Source organism: Protopterus annectens, chromosome 1.part2, assembly GCF_019279795.1.
Source record: "Protopterus annectens isolate FY-2018-M chromosome 1.part2, PAN1.0, whole genome shotgun sequence".
Taxonomy (NCBI): Eukaryota; Metazoa; Chordata; order Ceratodontiformes; family Protopteridae; genus Protopterus; species Protopterus annectens.
This window is the reverse complement of record NC_056727.1, coordinates 556181741-556203797: the sequence shown is the minus strand read 5'-3', so window position 1 is coordinate 556203797 and position 22057 is coordinate 556181741. Positions and strand designations below refer to the sequence as shown.

At 38.3% G+C, this 22057-nt stretch overlaps 1 protein-coding gene across 2 annotated transcripts in view; it reads left to right on the top strand.

The window, feature by feature from the left end:
• ENTPD6 (ectonucleoside triphosphate diphosphohydrolase 6) overlaps positions 1 to 22057 on the top strand; it is a 921044-nt gene that overhangs the window by 804518 nt on the left and 94469 nt on the right. For both annotated transcript variants that reach the window (XM_044057700.1, XM_044057708.1), the window contains exon 10: positions 8187 to 8288. In XM_044057700.1, coding sequence (XP_043913635.1) covers positions 8187 to 8288 — 102 coding nt within the window. The remainder of the gene's footprint in view (positions 1 to 8186; positions 8289 to 22057) is intronic.

Here is a 22057-nt window from a genome sequence, read left to right as displayed (position 1 = left end):
GACAGTTTACCTAATGTGTTAATCACATAACATAATTTAATAAAGGTGTTAAAAAATAATCATTTAAAACATAGGCAAACATACATTAACAGCCAGACAAACTATTAAAATTTTTTCCATTTACGTACATTGTACATCACATTTCTTTTATTTTTTTTGTAACTGTCATCAGTCCAACATTACATAAATTACTAATTCCTGCCTTCCCTTAAACTTCACTTTTCCTCCTGAACATTATTCTGCATGCTCAAATTCCATTTATTTCTACATAATTTGCTCCTTCCCTTTTCTAAAGATTTTCGTTCATTTCTTTTGTCTTTTATAATAACTAAAACTTCAGATGCAGTTGTTTTAGACACCGATTTTCATTTTCTAGAATTAATTTTTTTGGCTGACAACAGAATTAAGCACAAGTCCTTACTATGTCTCAACAATTCATACCTTGTGTCACAGCGCAAGCATTAATTTCTTTAGTTACAGCCATGTGCTCAACCAGAGTCTCTGACAGAGTACACTAGGGAATTTTTCATAGGTTCATAGGTTCATAGGTTCATAGGTTTATACTAGGCTATCTGCCCTAGGGCATTTATAAGCCTAGCCCAGAGTTTTTGTGGCTTACGCCACCCCTTTCTATTGAAGGATATTGTGCCCATTATTTTGCTGTGCCTCTGTCAAGCAGTGACACTGGTGTAATCCCTGGGGTATACCTGCGATCTCCCATCCATTGGTCAAGATTTCTCTTGAACAAGGCCAGCGAGGTGCTCTGCCTCACATGTACCGGGATTTTGTTCCACAGCATAGGGAGTCTCTGGGTGATGAATCTGTCCCTCCAGCACGTCCTATTTATGACCGTGTCAAGGTTTAAGTCTCGTGCTCTTGTGGATCTGATGGATTTAGATTTTTTGAGGTGAAGCATGTTCATTAATTCCGGGTTGGACATGGCCTTGTATGTCAGGCACAGGTCACCTCTGAGCAGTGTGGCGACTGAGTAGAGCTGGAGCTCCTTCAGTCGGGCAGCATAGGACATATTTTTGAGACCCTTTATCCTTTTGGTGAGGAACTTTTGGGGTCTTTCCAATTGCTGTAGGTGTCGGGTCAGACACATTCCAAATGGGGTGTTGTACTCAATCATCGGTCTGATGAGTGATGAGTACAGGGGAATGATGACCTCTCTCTTGACCTAGACGTGAAACCCTTCATGATCAGGTGGGCAATGTAGAAGGTCTTCCTAACAACTTTGGCCACGTGGATGTTAAATGAGAGGTTGCTATCAACCTGTGTTCCCAGATCCCTGATAACCTCTTCTGTGCTTAGTGGATTGCCACCTATATGGTAGCTAGGGGTAACCTTGTTTTTCCCAAAGGGTATGACTATGCATTTTTTAGCGTTTAACTTTAGGCCATGGCTTTGGCACCAGTTATCTGTTTCTATGAGACCCTTCTGAAGGATATCTGTGTCTGATGTGTTTTCAACTGTGGCGCCCAGTTTTCAGTCATCTGCAAACTTTGTCAGCCATAATCCTCCTGTGCTTGCCTGTACTTCCGAAAAGTAGATGCCAAACAAGAGAGGACCCAGGACCGAGCCCTGTGGGACACCGCTTGTGACAGGCTTTGAATCTGACATGGCGCCAGCAACTCTAACCCTGTGGGTTCTGTCACTTAGCCAGTTTGCAACCCATCTTGTGACGTATGGGTTCACATTTAAACTGGTGAGTTTTTCTATGATGCCTGAGTGTGGTATCGTGTCGAAGGCCTTTGCCAGGTCAAGGTAGGCTGTGTGGACTGCCTTGCCCTCCTCAATGGCCTTGGTGACTGTTTCGAAAAAGTCAACCAAGTTTAAAAGGCACAATCTGCCCTTGACAAAGCCAAATTGGGTTTGATCCAATGTCTGCAGGTCCCCTATGTCTTTATTTATGAGTTCCATAATGATCCTCTCCATAGCTTTGCAGACCATGCTTGTCAAGCTGATGGGACGGTAGTTTCCAGGGTCGGTGGAGGCACCGCCTTTGTGTAATGGGACCACAGTAGCCGTATGCCATTCCTTGGGTACGTATCCTGAGGTGAGGCTAAGATTAAACAGCTGCCCTAACTGCGGATTTAATTCCTCAATGAGCTCGTGGAGCACACAACCGGGGACACCATCTGGTCCCATGGATGCTGTGTTTTTCGCCTTGGAGAGAGCTGTTCTTACTTGAGCATTTGAGATGTTTGGGAGGATACAATCCTCTGGTATAGATATTTCTCCTTTGGGGGGGAGGGGGGGGAGAAATTTGCACTGAACCTGTCAGCCAGTATGTTGGCAATGTCTGTAGGTTCAGTGAACTTTAAAATCTGACAACGCATTACACTCCCAAAACATATGTTCTCAGTTACATCTTTCTTCCCCATTATGCCTTCAACATTTGCTGTCTGCCTGAGAGAAAATTCTTTGAAGTTTGCTTGGCGGTATGAAACACCTATGTAAACACTTCTAAACAAAAACCCTAAATCTTCTAGACTTTGTTGCATATCTGGGAACCATACATATGTCCTCCCATTGTTTCCTTGTGAATTGCTTATCCACTCTCTCTTCTCAATCTTTTCTAATCTCCTCTGATTGATTTTTATAATTATGCAATATTTTGTTTGCTCCACCAATTGTCCTTTTTTAACAGTAACCTGTATTATAGATTTAACTAAAAACTCCACCAGAATGGGTCTTTCACTTAAAATGTCCGTATCCTTTTCTCTTTGCCTGTACTCTAATATCAATCCCTTGTAGGGAAGGCAGTCTCTAGTCTGCAATCCAAACATCTTCTTGGCCTCATCCCACTCTGTTACCTTTCCCTCTCTAGTTATTTGCTACCAGTACCTTGGTTTCTTTGCCAGTTTTCTCCAGTAAATTCCAGCCCTCTCTTCCCTTTTTCTGTACCCTTCTTGCAATTATTCCTATTGGTAGTATCTACTTTCTCTGTTCTTGTGCTGGCTGCTAATTTATAAATGTAGTAATAATATTTTGTATGGTTGTTTTTATTTTTCTTAAGGATCTGCATCCAGAATCCCACTCTGTCTTTATTTCTTGAACTTTCCTCCGTTTCATCATCCCTTTCCATTTTGATGTATAAACTTCTGCTTCTGTTATATATATTTATATGTTTATATATATATATATATATATATATATATATATATATATATATATATATATATATATATGAGCCTTAACTGGTAGCGCTAAATTATCCCTTCAAATCATGTAATCTTAAACCACCTAGTTCTGTTGGAAATATAAACTTAAACCATTTAACTCTCATTCTCTTCCCATCCCAGATAAGTTCCTTCAACTGATTGTTATTGTCCACAACTTCTCTGGTTGATAAAAATATGCCTGACATGTATATAAAACTAAAGGGACTAAAAACATTTTCACTGCTTGTAGCTTACTAGCCATATTCATATCTATAAACAAGAGATTCCTGTTTCTCAGCTTTTTTGTTATCTTTTGTTTAGTCTCTTCCACATATCATTGGCTGCCGTAACAGAAGCCTTTTTAATCCATACTTCTACACCTTCCTATGCCCCAGTAGTTACGGGTATTGCTGAACCAGATTGTGTGTGGGTACATGATTTACAGCTATAGTCTTTGTTAAAAATCTGCTATGACTTTTATAACCCCAAAAGACTTGAAAACAACACTAAGCTGTCATTTTCTGTGTTTATCATGTACAAAATAATATCAGCAGTGGTGTAGTGGATAGCATTGTCACCTCACAGCAAGAAATTCTCCTGTTCAGTTCTTGGCTCGGATGACTTCTGTGCAGAGTCTGCATGTCCTTTATCTGTTTCCGTGAGTTTCTTCCGGGTGCTTCAGTTTTCTTCCAACATTCCAAAGACATGCAGTAAGTAGACTGGACATTCTATATTTGCCAGAGATGGGAGTGTGCGTGCAAGTGTGTGGTATGGAAGAACAGCTGTGGCAGGGCTAGCCACCCAGTGGTGTGAACCTTGGATTTAGATGATTGTCACTGTTGAAATGACACCCCAACGCCATATGCAAAAATGAGCAAAAGAAGTTGTATATGGAAATAAAGACAACTTTTCTTGATTATCTTACCAGTTATATCCTTGCATTTCTGAGTCTGTTATTTTCTTTGCCAGTGGCTCTAAATATAAAGCAGATAATAAAGCAGAAAGAGGATACCCCTGTCTTGTCCCTCTGTTCAAACAAAACTTATCAGAGAAGAGCCCTCCCAATTTCATTCTCGCCTCCGATATTTCATATAATTAACCTTATTATTGTATCATGGAAATAAATGCTCCCATTGCCGTACTCATAAAATCCTAGCCTACTCTGCTGAATGCTTTCTCTGGGTCAAGACCTACCACCAGCAGCAGTATTTACTTTTCTGCTTCCCTCTGGATAATGGTTGAGGTGTTTTCCTCACAACCTGAAGGTAAACTGTTTGATTCACACCCTTGAAGGAAATTAGCTAGGTGTAAAATGGCCAACAAGTGCAGAAAGCTTAGTACTTACAATACAACACAATATAATAATACAACATATCATCATTGTTCTATTAAGTTGTGAAATGTTTGCCTCCCCTCCACAAAACCACACTGATACATATCTGTCAATTTTGGCAACACCCATAGCATTATTTTAGCTAGTATAGACAAAAAAACACTTAATCATGGTTGGTGTTTCCCCTCCTTTTAAAATACCATTAAAATCTTCCAGATCTTTATCACTTTCATCCCTTCTAACTTCTAAACTTTCATAGGAATACCATCTGTTGCGAGAGACTTTCCTGAAGATTGATTCTACATCACCATTTTCATCTCCTCCTGTCTTTATCTGTTAGTTGTTAAGCCTCATCTACCTCTAAACTTGGCATAATTAAGTTTTCCTTAAATATTTCCATTTGTGCTCTTTCTTTTTTTCAGCATTTCTCTGCTTTACACAAATGTTCATAACATTTCTAAAATATCTCTTAATACCATTACACGATCTCTAGTTATTTATCTTGTTATATGCTCTCTTAAATTCATTTCTTTTTAACAGGTAGGTCTTGGATTTTCTTCCTTTTTTTTTGCATTTCATCTTAGTTTTTATTAGTGCATAATCTGAAATAGTTATTGGATTTCTATTAAACATTTCAGCTAAATGTACATATTCCTGTTAAGTATAATTTCTTCCCAGACTAGCGTAGTTATTGTACCTTGAGGAATAATATGTAAGTTTTGCCCAAGTTCCTACTACTGAATTTACATCTTCCATACCTAATATTTTAATATATTTCTTAAGAATCCTATCCTCTGTTGTTATATTTTCCCTTCTAGGTCCTCCAGATAGAACTTCACTATTGTAAATCAAGTTCCAGACCCCATATATAAGTAATATTCCCTGCTGAAAATTATTTCTCCAAAACTTTTATTAAGCTCTGTAATAGTAGTTTTTGATGGAATTTAAATGTTTGCCAATATAATCCTTCTCCCTTACCAGTAGCCCCTTACTAACAGAAATCTACTATTGTCTTTTTTCCCTCTTCTATCACTATTGGAGCCACTATAGCAGTCAGTATTATTGTGTCACTTTTCATTTGTCCCTGGTCAGTGGAGTCATGGCCAAGTGGTTAAGGTGATGGACTCAAAATCCAGTGGGGTTTCCCAGCACATGTTCGAATCCTATTGATTATGAAGGTGTACTTTTAAGGGTGTGGGTTTAGCAAAATAGTTAAGGTATTTGGATCATAAGCATAAAGTACATGGTTTGATTCTGACTTCAGGTTATTGGCTATGCTAACAGCTTTGCAGATGCATGAAGGAATCTTTGCAAATTCAACTCGGAACAGAATTTTCAAATGCATAAAAACATTTGCTAATGGAAAAAAGAACAAGCAAATATCTTTTGCAGACTCAAGAAACTTGGCATTTTTCATGGTTTTCATAATTTTGTCTTATTTTTCAAGCCTACTTACTTACAAAAAAGGGTCTATATTACAAGCTCGAAAACTTAAAAGAGCGCTTTTTTATTGAGCTGAAAACATCGACACCAGAAAAGAGCGAAGACACGGAAGAGTGATTTTTTCCCCCCAGGGAAAAAAAATCACTGTTCCACAAAAAAAAAAATGCAAACACAAAAAGTGGGGGGTTTCACCCCCTACTTAAATATACCAACTCTGAGATTGCACCACAGTGGAGGAAATGGCAAAGCCCTGAAAATGGCCCAGTGATTTTTTATTTTCCCTGGGAAGAAAAATCGCTGTTCTGTGTCTTCACTCTTTAGTGGTGTCGATGTTTACAGCTTGATAAAAGAGCATTCTCTTTTAAGCTTTCGAGCTTGTAATATAGACCATAAAAACACTTGTTTATGGTTTAAGTGCCTTTATCTAGACATTCACCATTGTAAAAATAAGAAAGAATTTCTTAATTCTACATATAATATAATAGGTCCACTTTTAAACCCCACCCCTGCAGTCCAAGAGCACACCATATTAACTTAAACTTTGCTCAGCTTTTCGTCTCTTGTTTTACTGTAATGCCTATATTTCTTACAAGTAAAAAGTATTTGGCATTTTAATACAGGCAACAGTCACTGAAGACTCCCTCCACATTTAAAATACACCTAACTTCACACTGCACAATAACTGATTTATTGTATAGCAAGCAGTTTATATCATGAAATGTATGATATAAATACTAGGAGCAACATTTTTACTTAGTTAGTTTTTCACTGTTAGTGTCCTCCTAAACGTTAATGGCATGAAGTGAGGTATATGCTTGACAATCCACCCACAAGTTTAACAAAGTCAACAAAAGTCCAGTCTTTGTTAGCAACTTTGTCTTGAAAAGCTATGTTTCACAAATGTGATTGAAGATTTATAATCTCCCATTTATTCACTAATTTAAATGTAGCTGGTCTTCTTCCTGTTCATATCTATCTCCTAACACCAGACTCTGGTTCAAGTCCAAGGTACTCCTGTTTCTTTTAGTCAACTGCTCTGCTTTTTTTCTTTCAAGGATTGGAACTTTGGAAAAGGTTTATCTGACAAAGCAGAGTACCCTTTTGTTTGCTGGCTCACTTTTTGTTGGATAAACTTTTTTTATTTCCTGCTTAGTTTACTCTCCATCCAAAAATGTATTTGATTCTCCAGGAGAAATTATTATGAAGACAGCTGGATACAACAGCTTGAATCTCACACCTGCCTCTCTCCATTTCCTGATTACTGGGATAAATTTGCTTTTTTTCTGCCTAGTGTATAGTGACTAATCATTTTCCATAAACATGCTGCTATCCCCAGTTTTTAATACTTTTCACTTCTGCCATAGTTTTGTCAGGATCAAATCTTTCTGCTGGTATGATTACTTCTCTACTAATACAGGTTTTTGCTGCTTTCACATAGCCAGGTTTGGCACATACACTTGAGGTGCCCTTTCAATAAACAAATCCTGCTGTGGAATACCAGTCCAGTTGCTTATCTGTGCTTTCTTAAAATGAATACAGTTTGTTCCTTGTGCTCCATTTTCTGACTGTATTCCAACTGTACCATTTTTTGAAACATGTCTTCCTGGGAAGCATCATACTCAGTCAGCCTTTTCTTCATTTCAACCTCTGATTTTTGCAGTTCGATCAGTTCATCTGAATAACTAGTTAAAGCTTCTGTATTTTTCCAGCCTTTTGTTATTCAAGTTGATGCATTCCATCAGTGTTTTATTTATTTTAATCACTTCTGAGTACATTTGATTTATTTTCCCTCTAAATTACTGGAAGACATCTCTTGTGCCAAAGCTGAAGCTTGAACTGCTTTTTGTTGAACAGCTTCAGGATTCTTCCCAGGCATTGTTTTCTCTTCAACTTTTCTGGTTTATATTCTTTCAGGTTTACTAAATTTCTTCTTTGCTGGCATCAAGGCAGTACTTACTAGCCAGTAACTGAGTTTTACTTGTGCTGATAATATTTCTAGCTCTTATTTATATTCACAATGGGAGAGCTGAAATTAAGCTATTGATCAGTCTGCAGCCATCTTGGAAACCCATCAAAAGTTTTTAATCCTAGTTTATACAAAAATGATATTCAAAACCAGTGTGCATGTCCACTAATCAAGAATGAAATTAAACTATGGTTGTTTTAAAAGCTGTGCTCAAACACAATCATACAGTGCCTTATGTGCTTGTTGTTTGACTTTGTGTCTGTTTTCTCAATTACAGTAAAGGAGGATGAAGAGCTAATTAGTCCCTGTTTACCACCAGAGTACAAAGATACATGGGAACATGCTGAAATAGTTTATAAAATCAAAGGACAGAAAGCAGGTATGTATTTTTATTGCATTACTGTTGTGTGTATTTAGTTTTTCTTTTTTAAATTACAGCAACTTTCTTTTATCAGGATCTTCCAAAACAGTAAGTCTTTAATAACCATTGTTTTCTATAGACCTTCACTCTTTTGTGTTAGTCTGAAAGCACATGGCCATGTGGAAAACATATGTAAAAGCAACAAAGAAAAGTTAGTAGATGCCTATGGTATACAAGTAGTTATGTAGTTAAAAGGTGCACTTGGTAGGCACAGTTTCAAATTATCTTGAATGATGGGAATAAAAATATGTTTTTCAGTTGATGCTATTGACATTTTGTGAATGTGCATATGGAGGGATAGTTTCTGTATCATGTAAGCCAAGTAGCATACATTCTTCTTCTGGTACAAAAGCAGCTAACAGTGTCCTCATTCAGAATGGCAGCAAAGTGATACATGGACGTCACCTCTTCAAAAACTCAACATATGCAAAGTTTTTTTTTTTAACAAGACTACTTCCTTTCAGTGGAAAAACTTTCATTCATGTGCCATTTGGAAGGGACATGCTTCCAGAGCCCACTTAGAGTAAATAACATAGCTGTTAAAACCTTTCATCTGCAAAATGTGGAACACCACCTCAAACAATGTGAAGCAAATGGGCAAATGTGGAAAAATTACTAGCAAATTCAAACAGGAAGCTCACAGCATGATTAGTAACTATTTTTTTCATATTCAGAAGAAGTCATTTTGATTAAGTGATAAAATATGATATTAATGTATTATGGATATTTCTAAACAAATTGTTAGTAAATGTGTGACCGGGCCCTTTCAGTGTGGAACAGCTTGGAACCTACAATCTTTAAGAGTCAGATTGAGGAACTTTGTTCATAATGAGGTATAGTTGAGAGGTTTAATATATATAGGCTCCATACTGAAATGTCTGCATTCATAATGCCAGCTGCTGACACAATAGGAAAAAAATGACAGAATATGCAGAAGTGCAAATATTAATCATTGCTTTACCCTTTAAACTTCTTTTTTTAAAACAGACAATCCCCTTCTCTCCCCCACCACAATGTGGATGACAAGCCCCCCCCTCAAATATATTACACCAGCTCCATGATTGCAGTACCTTTAAGAAAATTGAATATTCTGACAAATGGCAATCTTGGACTTAGTACATTTAAATCCGTTTTTTGGTCATTCAGTCTCCATATTACAGGACTCACCAAAGAGGGTCCCAACATTTCAAATGGTTACCTGTATAAAGCTAACTATGTTGTATGTCTTCATTGAAAACCATTTCAAACTTTTCAAAAAGCCTTCATACCACCTGCAAACAGAATGCTAGTGTTTTGTGTTAGACTGTAACATTTGTAGAGGTAAAATTAAAAATAGGTCTGTGGGGAGCAAAGAAGAGGTGGAGATGTCTGTTGGCAGTGATGCAAAGAATTAACAACAACCTGGATTCAGTGAGAAATTCATGAAGCCAAGGAGTTGGCCAGGGAAGGAGGGATAGATTCATGCAGCCTTTAGTCAACTTTTCATCCCTGAAAGCAAATAAGTTGGAAGTGGATCTAGTAAATGCCCATCTCCTGGTGGCTACTGGAAAAGCCTGCCTGAAGAATGACATTAGAATGCACATGTCCTTCAGACAGGCTAGATGAAAACACCCCCCACACAAGCATGATAGTTTCTTTGCCTGTGAATCTGACTTTTGATATTCTTACTGTGTATATGTGATGTGTGTACACTTATTGAAAGGTTATTTTCAGATTTAGAAGGGTCTGTTCTCCATATTGTTTCTTGCTTTGGGCACAAACCTAGAAGCATATATTGTCCTTTACCTCCTGGAAGACATATAGTTCCCTTTCAAATTCAGGCCTCTGTAAAGCAATACTGTGTATAGTCTTATAATTAAGAACCTCAGTAACTCCTTGTATTTCCTGCACTCCAGATTAATTTAAAAAAGCAACTTCCAACATTTCTCAGTGTCTCACATAACATGCTTTATCAAACTTTATCCAAGGGTAGTGTCTCCTTGAATAAAAAAAAACATCTTCGTCACCATCCCTAAAATAACCCAACAAAACTAGATTACTTCATGCCCATAGCAGTTGTGTCAGCCATAGCAAAGTGTTTCAAAAAATGATATATAAACCGTTTATCATCTCTCTGCAAGAGTAGTACATATTTTGATGAAGGCAGCACTACTTCTGACCCATCTTCAATACATTGAAGTCCCTATTCCTTGGCATAGATACCACGTAGTGAAATATAGACAAAGGCTTTGCCAGTAGTGTCATTTTCATAGACCTTAAAAAATCATTTGACTCAGTATGCCACTCTATCCTTTTGAACATCTGTCCAGCATGAACATCACATACAACTCCTTGACTTGGCTTGGCAGCTACCTTAAGCAATGTCCTAGGCAAGTCAAGTTTGGATAGAGTGTTTCTCTCTGTTGTATATGTATATATATATATATATATATATATATATATATATATATATATATATATATATACACATAATCTCCTTCACTTCTTTGTTATCCACAATTACCACGGATTTCTAGTAGTAGTCTATTTTTCAGGCAGATGCAGCACATAAGCCTATTTGATATTTAGCAACTTCAGAAATAAATTTCAAAGTGCCAAGTTAGTCTTTTCAAAATCCAAGCAATCAACACCTTCCTTGCCTTCTGAAATAACAGTTAATCCCAAATTTCTCCTTATTTCAGCTGAGTACATTAGCTTTAAGTGGAGCTCTGAATTTGTAGAAATTGATACATTTATTGAGTTTGGCATTGTATTAGTGTAGACCCTAGAGCAGAAAAAACTGTTTGGTTTCTAAGGTTATAAGATAGGGCCATCATTTTACGTTTTGCAGATGAGGTGGGAATGTAAAAGCTTAAACAGATATGAGGCTAGTAAAAGATCTGCCCATTGATAAATAGGTAGCCGAACAGTTTTTTGGACTGTTAGTCAGAGATGTTATCACTGTGGGGAGAGGGCTGTAAAAAAATGATATTTTGTTGTTGAAGGTTTGCACTGTTTTTAATATTTTGTTAATGGCAGCTGCAGTCAGAAGTAGACTGTATTATTGTTGGTTTAGTAAAATTCTTTTCCCAATGGCTGTTTCTAGCTGTTGATGTGAGAGAGAGATATTTTTATGTCACAGAACAGTAGGTATTTGTTTCTAGTTAATATTAATGATTAATATTAATGAGCACTACCATTGGAGTGTGAACGTTATTAATGTATATCCTGTCTTACTCGTAAAAAAAAAACACACCTTAGAATTTTATATTTCTATACAGACTGTAACACAGACAACAAAATGACCAGAAAGTTTTTTTAACTTTCTATTCTCATCGCAAAACATAGCGAAACAGGAACAGAAGCAGGCCTTAGTAGTTTCATGACTATTTTATTTGGAAGGGAGCTCAAGGAAATGGGCAGGGAAACAGTTCATACACAGAGACTAAGCTGGAATCATGTTAAAAAAGCGATAATGGCAGAAAGAATGTCAAGTGATTTGTTACCGTAAACTAGACATAGCAAACCAACTCCCTATGTACTTGTTCACTTTCTCATGTAGGAGAAAAAGTGGAAATCCTCCTGAACCTTCAGAAACCGAACAAAGCAAAGGTCAGTGCTGCCTTCTGTTTTGCTGGTGACAGACCTGAAGCCCTTCCAAATTGGAAGCATGATCTTGGTCAGCAGGACCGGTTACTGATTCACAAATCAGTAAGGGTGACAGATTTAAAGAAAGGTGTATTCAAGGAGGTTGGCTGTTTCTGCCAACAGATTTTTGTACTTGGATTTCTCTGCTGATTTGTGCATTCCTACAGATCTAATTGTTTATACTTAATGAGTATCTGCCACTGTTTACAAAAATCGTCAAGAAGACTAGCGCATTAGGACCGTTGCCCCGATAACAGAAAAGTACCTAAAAGTTTAGGCGTTAGTGTTACAGAAGCCAAAGTGTTTTAAAGAGGTGGTTGTCTCAGTAGGCTCATTATTAAAGCTTCTAATTTGCCAAGAGGTTGGTGTCTCAGTGTTTTTCTGTTTGGTCCCAAAGAGCACAGCTTTGGTTTCTAAGATATTTAGTAGTAGTTTACTGTTATAGCAGAGGTTAGGTGTGTGGAGGTCTTTTTGAAGATTGCCTTGAATGTTGCAAGAGGAGGGGCCTGATCGGAATGTGAGCATATCATCAGCATGTGATGTTGGGATGGCTGTACAAGGTCATCAGGAAGTTTGTTTATGAAAGGGAAAGGGGTTCTGGAATGGAGCCTTGAGGATCACCTTTAATTAATGGAGATACTGCAGAGAGAGTGGATCTGGTCTTAATATTGAATTGATGAATGGAGAGAAAGCCTTGAAACCAAAGAGGAGGTTTCAGGGATCACTCCAAGGTAAAGCATATGGTTAAGTAGTAGAGAGTGGTCAGCCACATTAAAGGGCTTGGTAAGATTTATAAATACAGCAGGGTTTGACCACCTTTACCTGTGTTAGAGTTCTGCCGGTAAGAGACCAGTGTGCACTCCTTATACACCAGCCAAACCAAAAGCTGACTTGTTTACAAGAAGCAAGATTATATTGTTTGATATAGTTTGAGTGTGTTGGAAGTGAATGATCTCTAGAATCTTCCCTAATGTTGGTAGGTTTTAGATAGGGCAATAGTGGGGAGTGTTGAAGGCATTGGTTAGCCAGTTTAGAAAAGCAGACTTTTAACATGGCCATATATAGCAAGAGAAAGTCATTCAAAAGCTGCAGTCTTCTACCAAAAGATATACTATCTAGATGTCAGAGTTGCTAAATAAGCTCAAGTTGAAATATAGAAGCAGCAGTGTAACCTGCATGAATCAGCAAGTGCATTTGGGAAGAGGAGGAAAAAGAAAGACCATGAGGTACCCAGCACTGGTTAGAAAATTATCACTATTCCAAAGAGAGAGAATTTGTTTATAAATGTAGACTTTAAACATAGTCATGTGTATTAAGAGAAAAACAATGAAAGGCTTTAATTTTTGTACCAATAAGTAGAATATCCTGAGTCCAGGGCAACAAAGAGACCAGTGGTTGAAATATACTAACAGCAGTTAAAGTTATCTGAAGCAAATCTGAATGAAATAACTGGTGTTTGCTGTATAACTATCATATGCAGCCAGTTGTAATTTTAACCCAGTTTGCAAAATGGAAAGCAGAACTTCATAGTAATAAAATCTTAAACTAAGGCACAAAATGTAGGCAATAATCTGGTTTGACTTTTATTTTTACTGCAAATGTAGTATTTGTTTATAAGTGCAGACTTTCAGTATGGCTCTATGTTATAACAGAAAACACTGAAAAGTTGTAATTTTATAGGTTCATAGAAGGTTACTAGACTAACAGCCCTTACAAGTCTAGCCATATTTATTGTGAGTTGCCCCAATTGTCAGTGGCTAGGTGAGTGAGGTTCATAGAGGGTAAGGGTTGGTGGTAATTAATACTGACTTCCTGTGGCCAGGAGGGACATGGGTCCCACCCCAGGAGTGAATTTGCATCACCCATCTATTGATCTAGGTTGCATTTGAAGAGAGTCAGGGAGGGTCTCTGATTCACATGAATTGGAAGCTTGTTCCAGAGAAGTGGCAGTCTCTGGGAGATGTAGCTATCTCTCGAGCATGACCTGTTCATGTCAAAGGCTAGGTTAAAAGTGACCCTTTGGCAGTTTGATTTATGACTGTGTAGTATTTCCATCAGGAACAAGTCAGAGACTGCCCTTTAAGCCAGGCACAGGTCACCCTTTAGCAACCTGTAGGAGACAGAATACAGTGACAGGGCTTTCAGTCTTTTCACATAATACTTGTTTTGTGTACCCTGTTATTTCTTGGTGAGAAACCTCTGTGGTCTCTCCAGTTGTTGCAAGTGTGTGGTGAGGTACATGCAAAAGGGAACATTTTACTCAATTATTGGTCTGATGAGGACCGAGTATAATGGAATTATAGCATCCTTATATCGAGATGTGATGCTTTTACTTATAAGATATGCCACATAGAAGGATTTCCTTACTACTGTGGGTACGTGATGGTCAAAGTTCAGATTGCTATCAACCTGAGTACCCAGATCATGTACCAGTGGGTATACAGTCAGCTGGGTGCTGTCTATAATGTATTTATCAGGGATGTCAGCTTTCCCAATGGGAATGATAATGTATTTTTTTGCATTTAGCTTTAATTCTTGGCTTTGTCTGCATTAGCCCTGCCTGTAGTGTATTAACTTTGGTGGGGGACTCGATGATTGCTCCCAATTTGCAATAGTCAATGAACTTGGTCAGCCACTGGCCATCCAAGTTTGCCTGAACTTGAGAAATAAATTTGGAATACTAAGGGCCCAGAACAGAACTCAGTGCTACACCATTGGTGACTGGTCTTTTGCTAGAGGTGAAGTCACGAACTTTGACAGCAGTGTCCTGTCGGCGAGCTATTTGGATATCCATCTGGTAAGGTAGGGGTTAAGTCAGAATTGGCAGAGTTTCTTTATAATACTTGAGTGAGGGATTGTGTCAAATGCCTTGACTAGGTCAAGACAGATGTGCTATGCATGGTCTTTCCCTCATCCAGGACCTTGGTGACTTTCTCAAAAAAGTTAACCATGTTTAACAGCCATGATCTACCTTTAAAGAATTTGAACTGGGTTGGATCCAAAATTTGGAGATTACCTATGTCTTTGTTAATAAGTTCCATAATGATTCTTTCCATGGCCTTGCAGATGAGGCTAGTAAAGCTTATGGGCCTATAATTCCCATGGTCTGTTGATGGTCCCCCTTTGTGCAGAGGGATTACTGTTGCTGTCCTCCATTCCTTAGGAACATAGCCAGTTTGCAGGCTGTGGTTAAACAGGGATCCAGTTGGGTCTGCTACATCATTTTGTAAGTTGTTTAAAAGGCAACTAGGGATGTTGTCTGGTCGTATTGATGCTGTATTTTTGGCTTTGGAGAGTGCGGAGATGACCTGCTCTCTTGAAATAATAGGGTGAGAAATGGTGGCAGGTATAATTTGGGGGATGACTGGAGGGGATGGGAGTGAAGTTTGCTCCAAATCTGTCAGCTAGCAGATTGGCTGTTACATCCAGTTGAGTATGGGTGGTGCCATCTACAACCAGTTCAGTGCATAGCTGAGTATTCCCTTTTAGATTTTGGACATAGTTAAAGAATGCCTTGTTATTATCCTTAGCTAGGGAGGCTATTTTTATTTTGTAATTAGCTTTGGAGGATTTGACAAGATCTCTAATTTGTTTTAGCTAAAGAGGGATTTCTTCCTCTACTGAGCCAGTTCCTTCTTGTTCTTCAACATTAGTTTCTTTCTCTTGTTGTATAGCCTGTTTATACCAGGGGTCCACTAATATGGCTTGTTTTTTTTGGCAAGACCTATTTTAATCTAGTCACATGCAACCGATTCTGTACAGCTGCTTAAGTGGTTATACACGGCATTGGTGTACACCTCTGCATAGTCCATGTTATCTGCATTCAAGGGGGCTTTGAAACTTCTTATACTATCATTTAGTAGGAGATTATAATTTCTAGATTCCAAAGCAGCAAAGTACGCTGACGTTGAAGTATATAACAGCAGTTGAGTGACCCAATTTAATCTGCTTGAACCCACATTTTAATGGGGGAGGAATGACAACACTTTAATAAGCAACCAAGACCTTAGTAATAGATCCTTAAAAAGTTGAGAGGAACACATTAAGAACAAAACATGGGAACACTTCACACTGGAAGAATTCTGACTGATACACATCAAAAGTAAGACAACTTCTCTGGTGGATCAGTTGCAAAACAATATTAGCTCCCCACTCAACTTTCTGTAAAAGGTGATGCTGTAATATTAAAAATGAGTTTGCTGTTAAAAACCTTTTAAATGTGTGGGACACCCACAATTTATTATTAAACAGTGTTCAGCTTGTTATGTCATAGCTAAGAAGAAGTGCTACATTGATCAGAAAATGTGATTCTCGGCTTTTTGTGTTTGCAGTGAAGAGCTTCTAGGAGAATGTTTTGAATATACTGAGAATATCCACTGCCCGATGCACGTGTCAACTACAGATGCAGTTGAGGCAAATCAGGAACACCCACCTGTAAGCTAAAAGAAAAGGACAGCTTTAGGCAGCAAGAGAGACCAAAGTAAAATGACTGCCACAAAGTATCCTATTTAAAAATAGTTTAGAAAACTGCATTTGACTACAGTGTTACCACAAGATTCAGTAGGGAAAATATGCATAAACAGACACAGCGAAAAAGGTATATAAAAATAGCAATTTTAAGTATGGCATTTATATTAAAGGGTACTAAACTGCCTGTATTTGCATGTGCAGAACTCAAGGCACTTCTCCCATCAGATTAATGCTAACGTAATCCTAACAAGCTGAAAAGGGAACCTAGTCATTTTGTAGACTTGGACATAAGATAAAGAAATAAAAAAGTAAGTGTTCAATGAAATACTTCAGTAACGTAAAAATGAGACTAGTTAAAATGGTTAGACCACTTACTGGGCCTACAAATGGAAACTGTATATTTTAAGAATTTCAGTAATCAGCAACATAATAAACAGTATAAAAACTGTGTCAAACAGCTTAGAAAGTAAGAAAGCCCAGAAGGCTGTACTTGCTGAATAGAAAAATGATTATATGAACATTTGCAATCAGATGTAAATGTAGAACGCTTGGAGAACATAGCATTTGCTCCATTATAATCTGTTTTATATTTGCAACTGTTCTAAAAAAACTCAGTATAGCTGGAAAGTTATTTTTAATTAGGAATTGATAAAAAGTAGAAATTTGGAATGTCTACAGTGAACTTAAGCTGACAAGTTTTGCTAAATGAAGTCTGTTTTATTTTGGCAGCTTTAAAGATTTTATTTGTATCTTGAAAGTTTAATAATTTAATGTAAGTTATATAATAATGGCTCATTACTATTCAGAACTGAGCACCCTGATTTGACAGCTCAACCAGTGTACCCATTGTAAATCAAACATATACCAGTAGAAAAAAGTCTGACCTCTGAAGTACCATTGAGTGGCCAGATTTTTCTGTTGGCATATATTGGAAGACGCACCAAAATATGAGAACAAAACAGGTACATTCTGCAAAACTAAAACAGAAACATACCTGATTTTCTTCATAGTTTTGCAGTGTACCTGTAAATGTGTTTTTTAACAGTTAAAAAAAATGCAATGGAGATTCTGTTTTCTCCATCCCTTCCCCTGTACTTATATACTATGCAAGCATAAGAATGTAAGTCACATACACATGTGTAGTACATAGCAAAGACAACACGGAAGAAGCTAGAAGTCCCTTTATACAATCACATTATTTAAGAAAGGTAAGTCGTTAAGTAATGTTATTAAATATAAGTAGTAATTCACTCCTGTTTGTGGAGATATTAGGATTTTCCTACGGTTGGCTTTGTTTAATCACTCATTCTTCACCCTCATGATCAAACCACACCAGCTATGGGTAAATCCTAATATACCCATGCACTGTCATGGATTATTGCTTTATTATTCAAAGACAATCAGAAGCAGACTGTGTGTGATGTGTTGTATGTGCCCTTTCTGCTGCGAAGGATACTTTTACTTTTGAGTATTCAATAAGTTGGAAGAAAATTTTGCAAATAACATATAGCAGGTTGGTAGATTCATATGTCAGGCAGGTCCCTGATGAATATTATTGTGTCTATTTCTTGATTCTGAATCGGTCAGTTTTTCTTTCTTATTTGCAATTTCTTTGGAGTGCAGGCCAGTTTTGCATATAGTATTATAAATATTGTCCTGTTTAGTTCAAATCTTTGTCTCATATTCTACAATACTAGATACTAGTTCAGCCACAGTAGTATCTTTATAATCAAATCATGGACTTCCAAGATGGTTACACACTGAATAACAGCTTAATTTCATCTCTCCCAGTGTGAAAACAAACTCAGAAAAGAGAGACAGTGAATTTATCTTTTTGTATAAATTTCACTCACTGGCTAGTAAGTGCACTACCTGGATGCCAGCAGAAAAGAAATTTAGAGAACCTGAAGGAAAATGAAGCACAACAGGTGAGGAGAAATCATTGTCTGGGAAGAATCCTGCAGCTGTTCAGCAAAAAAACAGTTCAAGCTCCAGCTTTGGAGCAAGACATGCCTTCAAGTAATCTAGAGGAAAATGATCAAACGTGCTCAGAACTAATTAAAATAAAACACTGAAGGAGTAAATCAACTCAAATAACAAAAGGCTGGAACAATGGAAGAAGCTTTAAACAAATATTCAGTTGAGCTGCTAAAACTGCAAAAATCAGAGGTCAAAATGAAGAAAAGGCTGGCTGAGTATGAGACTGCTCAAGAAGATGTTTCAAAAACTGTTAGAATTAGAGGACAGAGCGCAAAGTGGAAACCTGAGATTTTCTGCTTACCAGAGAAACTGGAAAGAACAGCTTGTATTAATGTTATGAGCAGCTGGATTGGTATTTCACAGCAGGAGTTGTTAATTGAAAAGGCACATTGTGTGCATGCTCCAAACTTGGCCATGAGAAAGCAGCCAAAGCCTGTATTAGTAATGATGCAGTCATACCAGCAGAAAGAATTGATCCTGACAAAACTGTGGTAAGACAAAGTACTAAAAGTTGGAAATAGTAGAATATTTGTGATAAACAATTATTCATTCTACATTAGGAAGAAAAGGGGTACATTTATTCCAGCAACCAGTGAATGTTGAGAGGCAGATGAGATACAGCTACTGTATCCAGCTTTCTTCAAAATATTTTTTTCCTGGAGGGTTAAAGTCATTTTTTGGTGCAGAACATGCTAAGAAGGAAATACATAAGTTTGTCCAAGAAATAAGTGAGCTGTCAAACAGGAGGGCCTCTGCTTTTTATTCTTCTGATAATAAAGCTCATAGAGACTTTGCCAGTGAAGCCTTTTCCAGTATTCCAAAGCAAAATTCTTGAGAGACCAAGGAACAGCATAGGAGTTGTCTAGAAGAACCAGGAGTATGTTGGAAATGAACCTGAGACTGGGGTTGAGAGATTGAGATCAACAGGAAGAAATCCAGACTCTTGGAAGGTAATTAATAAATGTGGGATAATAAAGTATTACTCACATTTATGAAATATGGCAGAACAAGAAAACCTGGAAATATTGGACTTTTTTGACTTTGTTAAACTTGTAGGGAACTCCAAAGCAAATGCCATACTTCATGTCATTAACATTTGGAAGAACATTAAAGAGAGAGGAAGAAGAAGGAAAGAGGTAACTATAAGTAAAACAATGTGCATTCTTAACAGTATATGTGAAGTTGTTCTATCTTGCCGTTCATTCTTACAGATGGGTTCAGAGCCGATCCTCGACTCGGAGTTGGCCTACTACAAAGCTTGAGGTCTTCAGATAGCTCAAGGCCAAGTCCCTATCCCATGATGCACCTTGATTTACCTCAGATCTAGTTTGCCGCAGCAATAGATCGGAGTTCTTGCTAGCTTATGCCAGTAAAACCTTTCTTTGTTACTAATATTTGAAAAAAATGTAGATAAATAGTTTCTCTTTATATATTAGACATTTAGATAAAGCTCATATAGGTTTGTGTTGTTCCCTTCCCTGGTGCTCTTTATCTTCTATTAAGCTCTTTTGCCTCTTTTATTTAAGCCTTGTTTAGTGTTTAAAGTACTTGTGTGCTGTTAGTTTTAGATTAGTATTTAGACTTAAATAAGTCACCTTTCCTGTCACAGCTTTAAATTTTTTTCTCTTTAGAAGTTAGATAAGTAACTGTTTTATAGTTGTGTGCATTATATAGTGACTTCACAACTTGTTTATACTCTTTACCGTTTAGGCAAATTGTGTGTGTGTGTGTGTGTGTGTGTGTGTGTGTGTGCGCGCGCACGTATGCTTGCCATTTATATTTAACCTGTATTTTTAGTAAGGCTTGTTGTAGTTTAGTAGTTGTTGGGCATGTCTATTTTTTTACAGCACCCTAATAAAATTGTGCTTGTTGAAATTGCTGATGATAAGGACAAACACCCTAAGTCAGGGTTTAAAAAATGCCCTAAATGTGGGCAGAAAATGTCTGTCATCGACAGTCATGTAAACTGCATTTATTGTTTAGGAGCTTTACATCTCAAAGAAAGCTGCTCCATATGCCATTCCTTCTCTTCCAGGGTTCTCCAGGAGAGAAAGAGGAAACTGATTGACAGGGGTTTTGTGAAACCTTCTTTCCTGGAGGCTTTGAATGACCAAGATGGATCCAGCAAGTCCTCAAAGTCTTCCAAGACTTCTACATCTAAATCAAAAAAATCAAAAAAGTCTTCGACATCAGCTCCACAGACCTCGGAGCCAACTGTCTTAGCTTTTTGGAGCCGGTCCCCAGTTTTGGAACCAGTATCCGAAATACCAAAATCTCCACTTTTACAGTCAGTACCACCTTCGATCCATTCATCTCAGTCTTCCATTAGCCTTTCCGATTTGGATGTGGATCATGTGGTGCAGAAGCTTTTACAGGCACCAGCATTTGCTAAATTGTTATCGGCTCTGACCCAAGCGGTTTCAGAGCTGCAGACCGTTTTACCAGTTACTTCTCTTCCTCCTCCGAGCCATACTGGTCCTTTGGAGCTGGAGGAGTCGGACTTGTTGATCGTGGAGCCGACGCCTGCTCCATATCTTTGGCTCTGTTTACTCTGACATCCTCAGCACAGATCAAGGACTCTAGGAGCCGACACATTCTGGTTGGGTCCGGGGAGGATAGTCGGACCGACTTGTCGGTTCCGACTCTGCCTCTCGTGGCTTCAGCTCGGATGAGCTCGGCTCCTACCTCTGGCTCGGAGCCCACAGTCCCAGTGCCAGGGGTATTGAAGGTTTTCTTGGATCCATAGGACCCTTCGCATCGGAACAGAGGTGCCTTTGAAGCCAAGAGGAGAGTTATGTCTCCTAAGACATCTTCGACCTCAGGTCTGGCTTCTTCCTCCCCTAAAGCACCTGTGTCTGCTTCTGCTTCACAGATCCTTGCCAAGCGTAGAGACCCAGAGCCTCAGGAAGCCCCATTGGGTGGCCCATGCTCTTCCAGGACCTCACCAGAAGCTCCCACTGATGAGGTTCCCAGGAAGAGTCTGTAAGAGGAAGCATCTAGACTCCCCACAGGAGTCCCTGTCATCTGATACCAACTTGGCTGAATCAGAAGGGTCCCCCTCTGAAGATATCTCATTCACTGAGATACTGGAAATTCTTAGGCAGAGGGGTGACTGGCAGTCCACCAACCCTACTGAAGATGAGTCGGTTCTCCTGAAGGCTTTCGGGTCTCAGCCCTCCACCTCTTGGGTGTCCCCGCCCATCAATGAGCTTATGCAGCTGGTCTCATGAAGGGCGTGGGAGTCTCCAGACACCATGAAGCCTGTCCCTAGGAGGTCTAATAAATTTATCTCTGCTCCCCAAGACAAGTCTTTTCTGACCAAGGGTGTGCCAGTTGATGCCATGGTGATGGCAGCAGTCACCAAAAAGTAAATTTCAGATACTTCCTCTTCTGTCCATCCTCCTAACAGAGATTCTAGGATCATGGATAGATATGGGAAGCTCACTTACAGTTCAGTGACTTTTGCACTGCGTTCGCTCAACAGTCTTAACCCATTTTACGAGACTGCAAAGAGATCTTCTTAAAGAGCTGGGAGATACTCTTTGGGTACAGTAGCTGCAGGAGCTTTAGATAAATTTGCCTCTTGCTACCCTCAACTCCATAGTTAACTCGTCCTTGCGCCTCATTTCGTATGCAGCTGATGGAAAAAA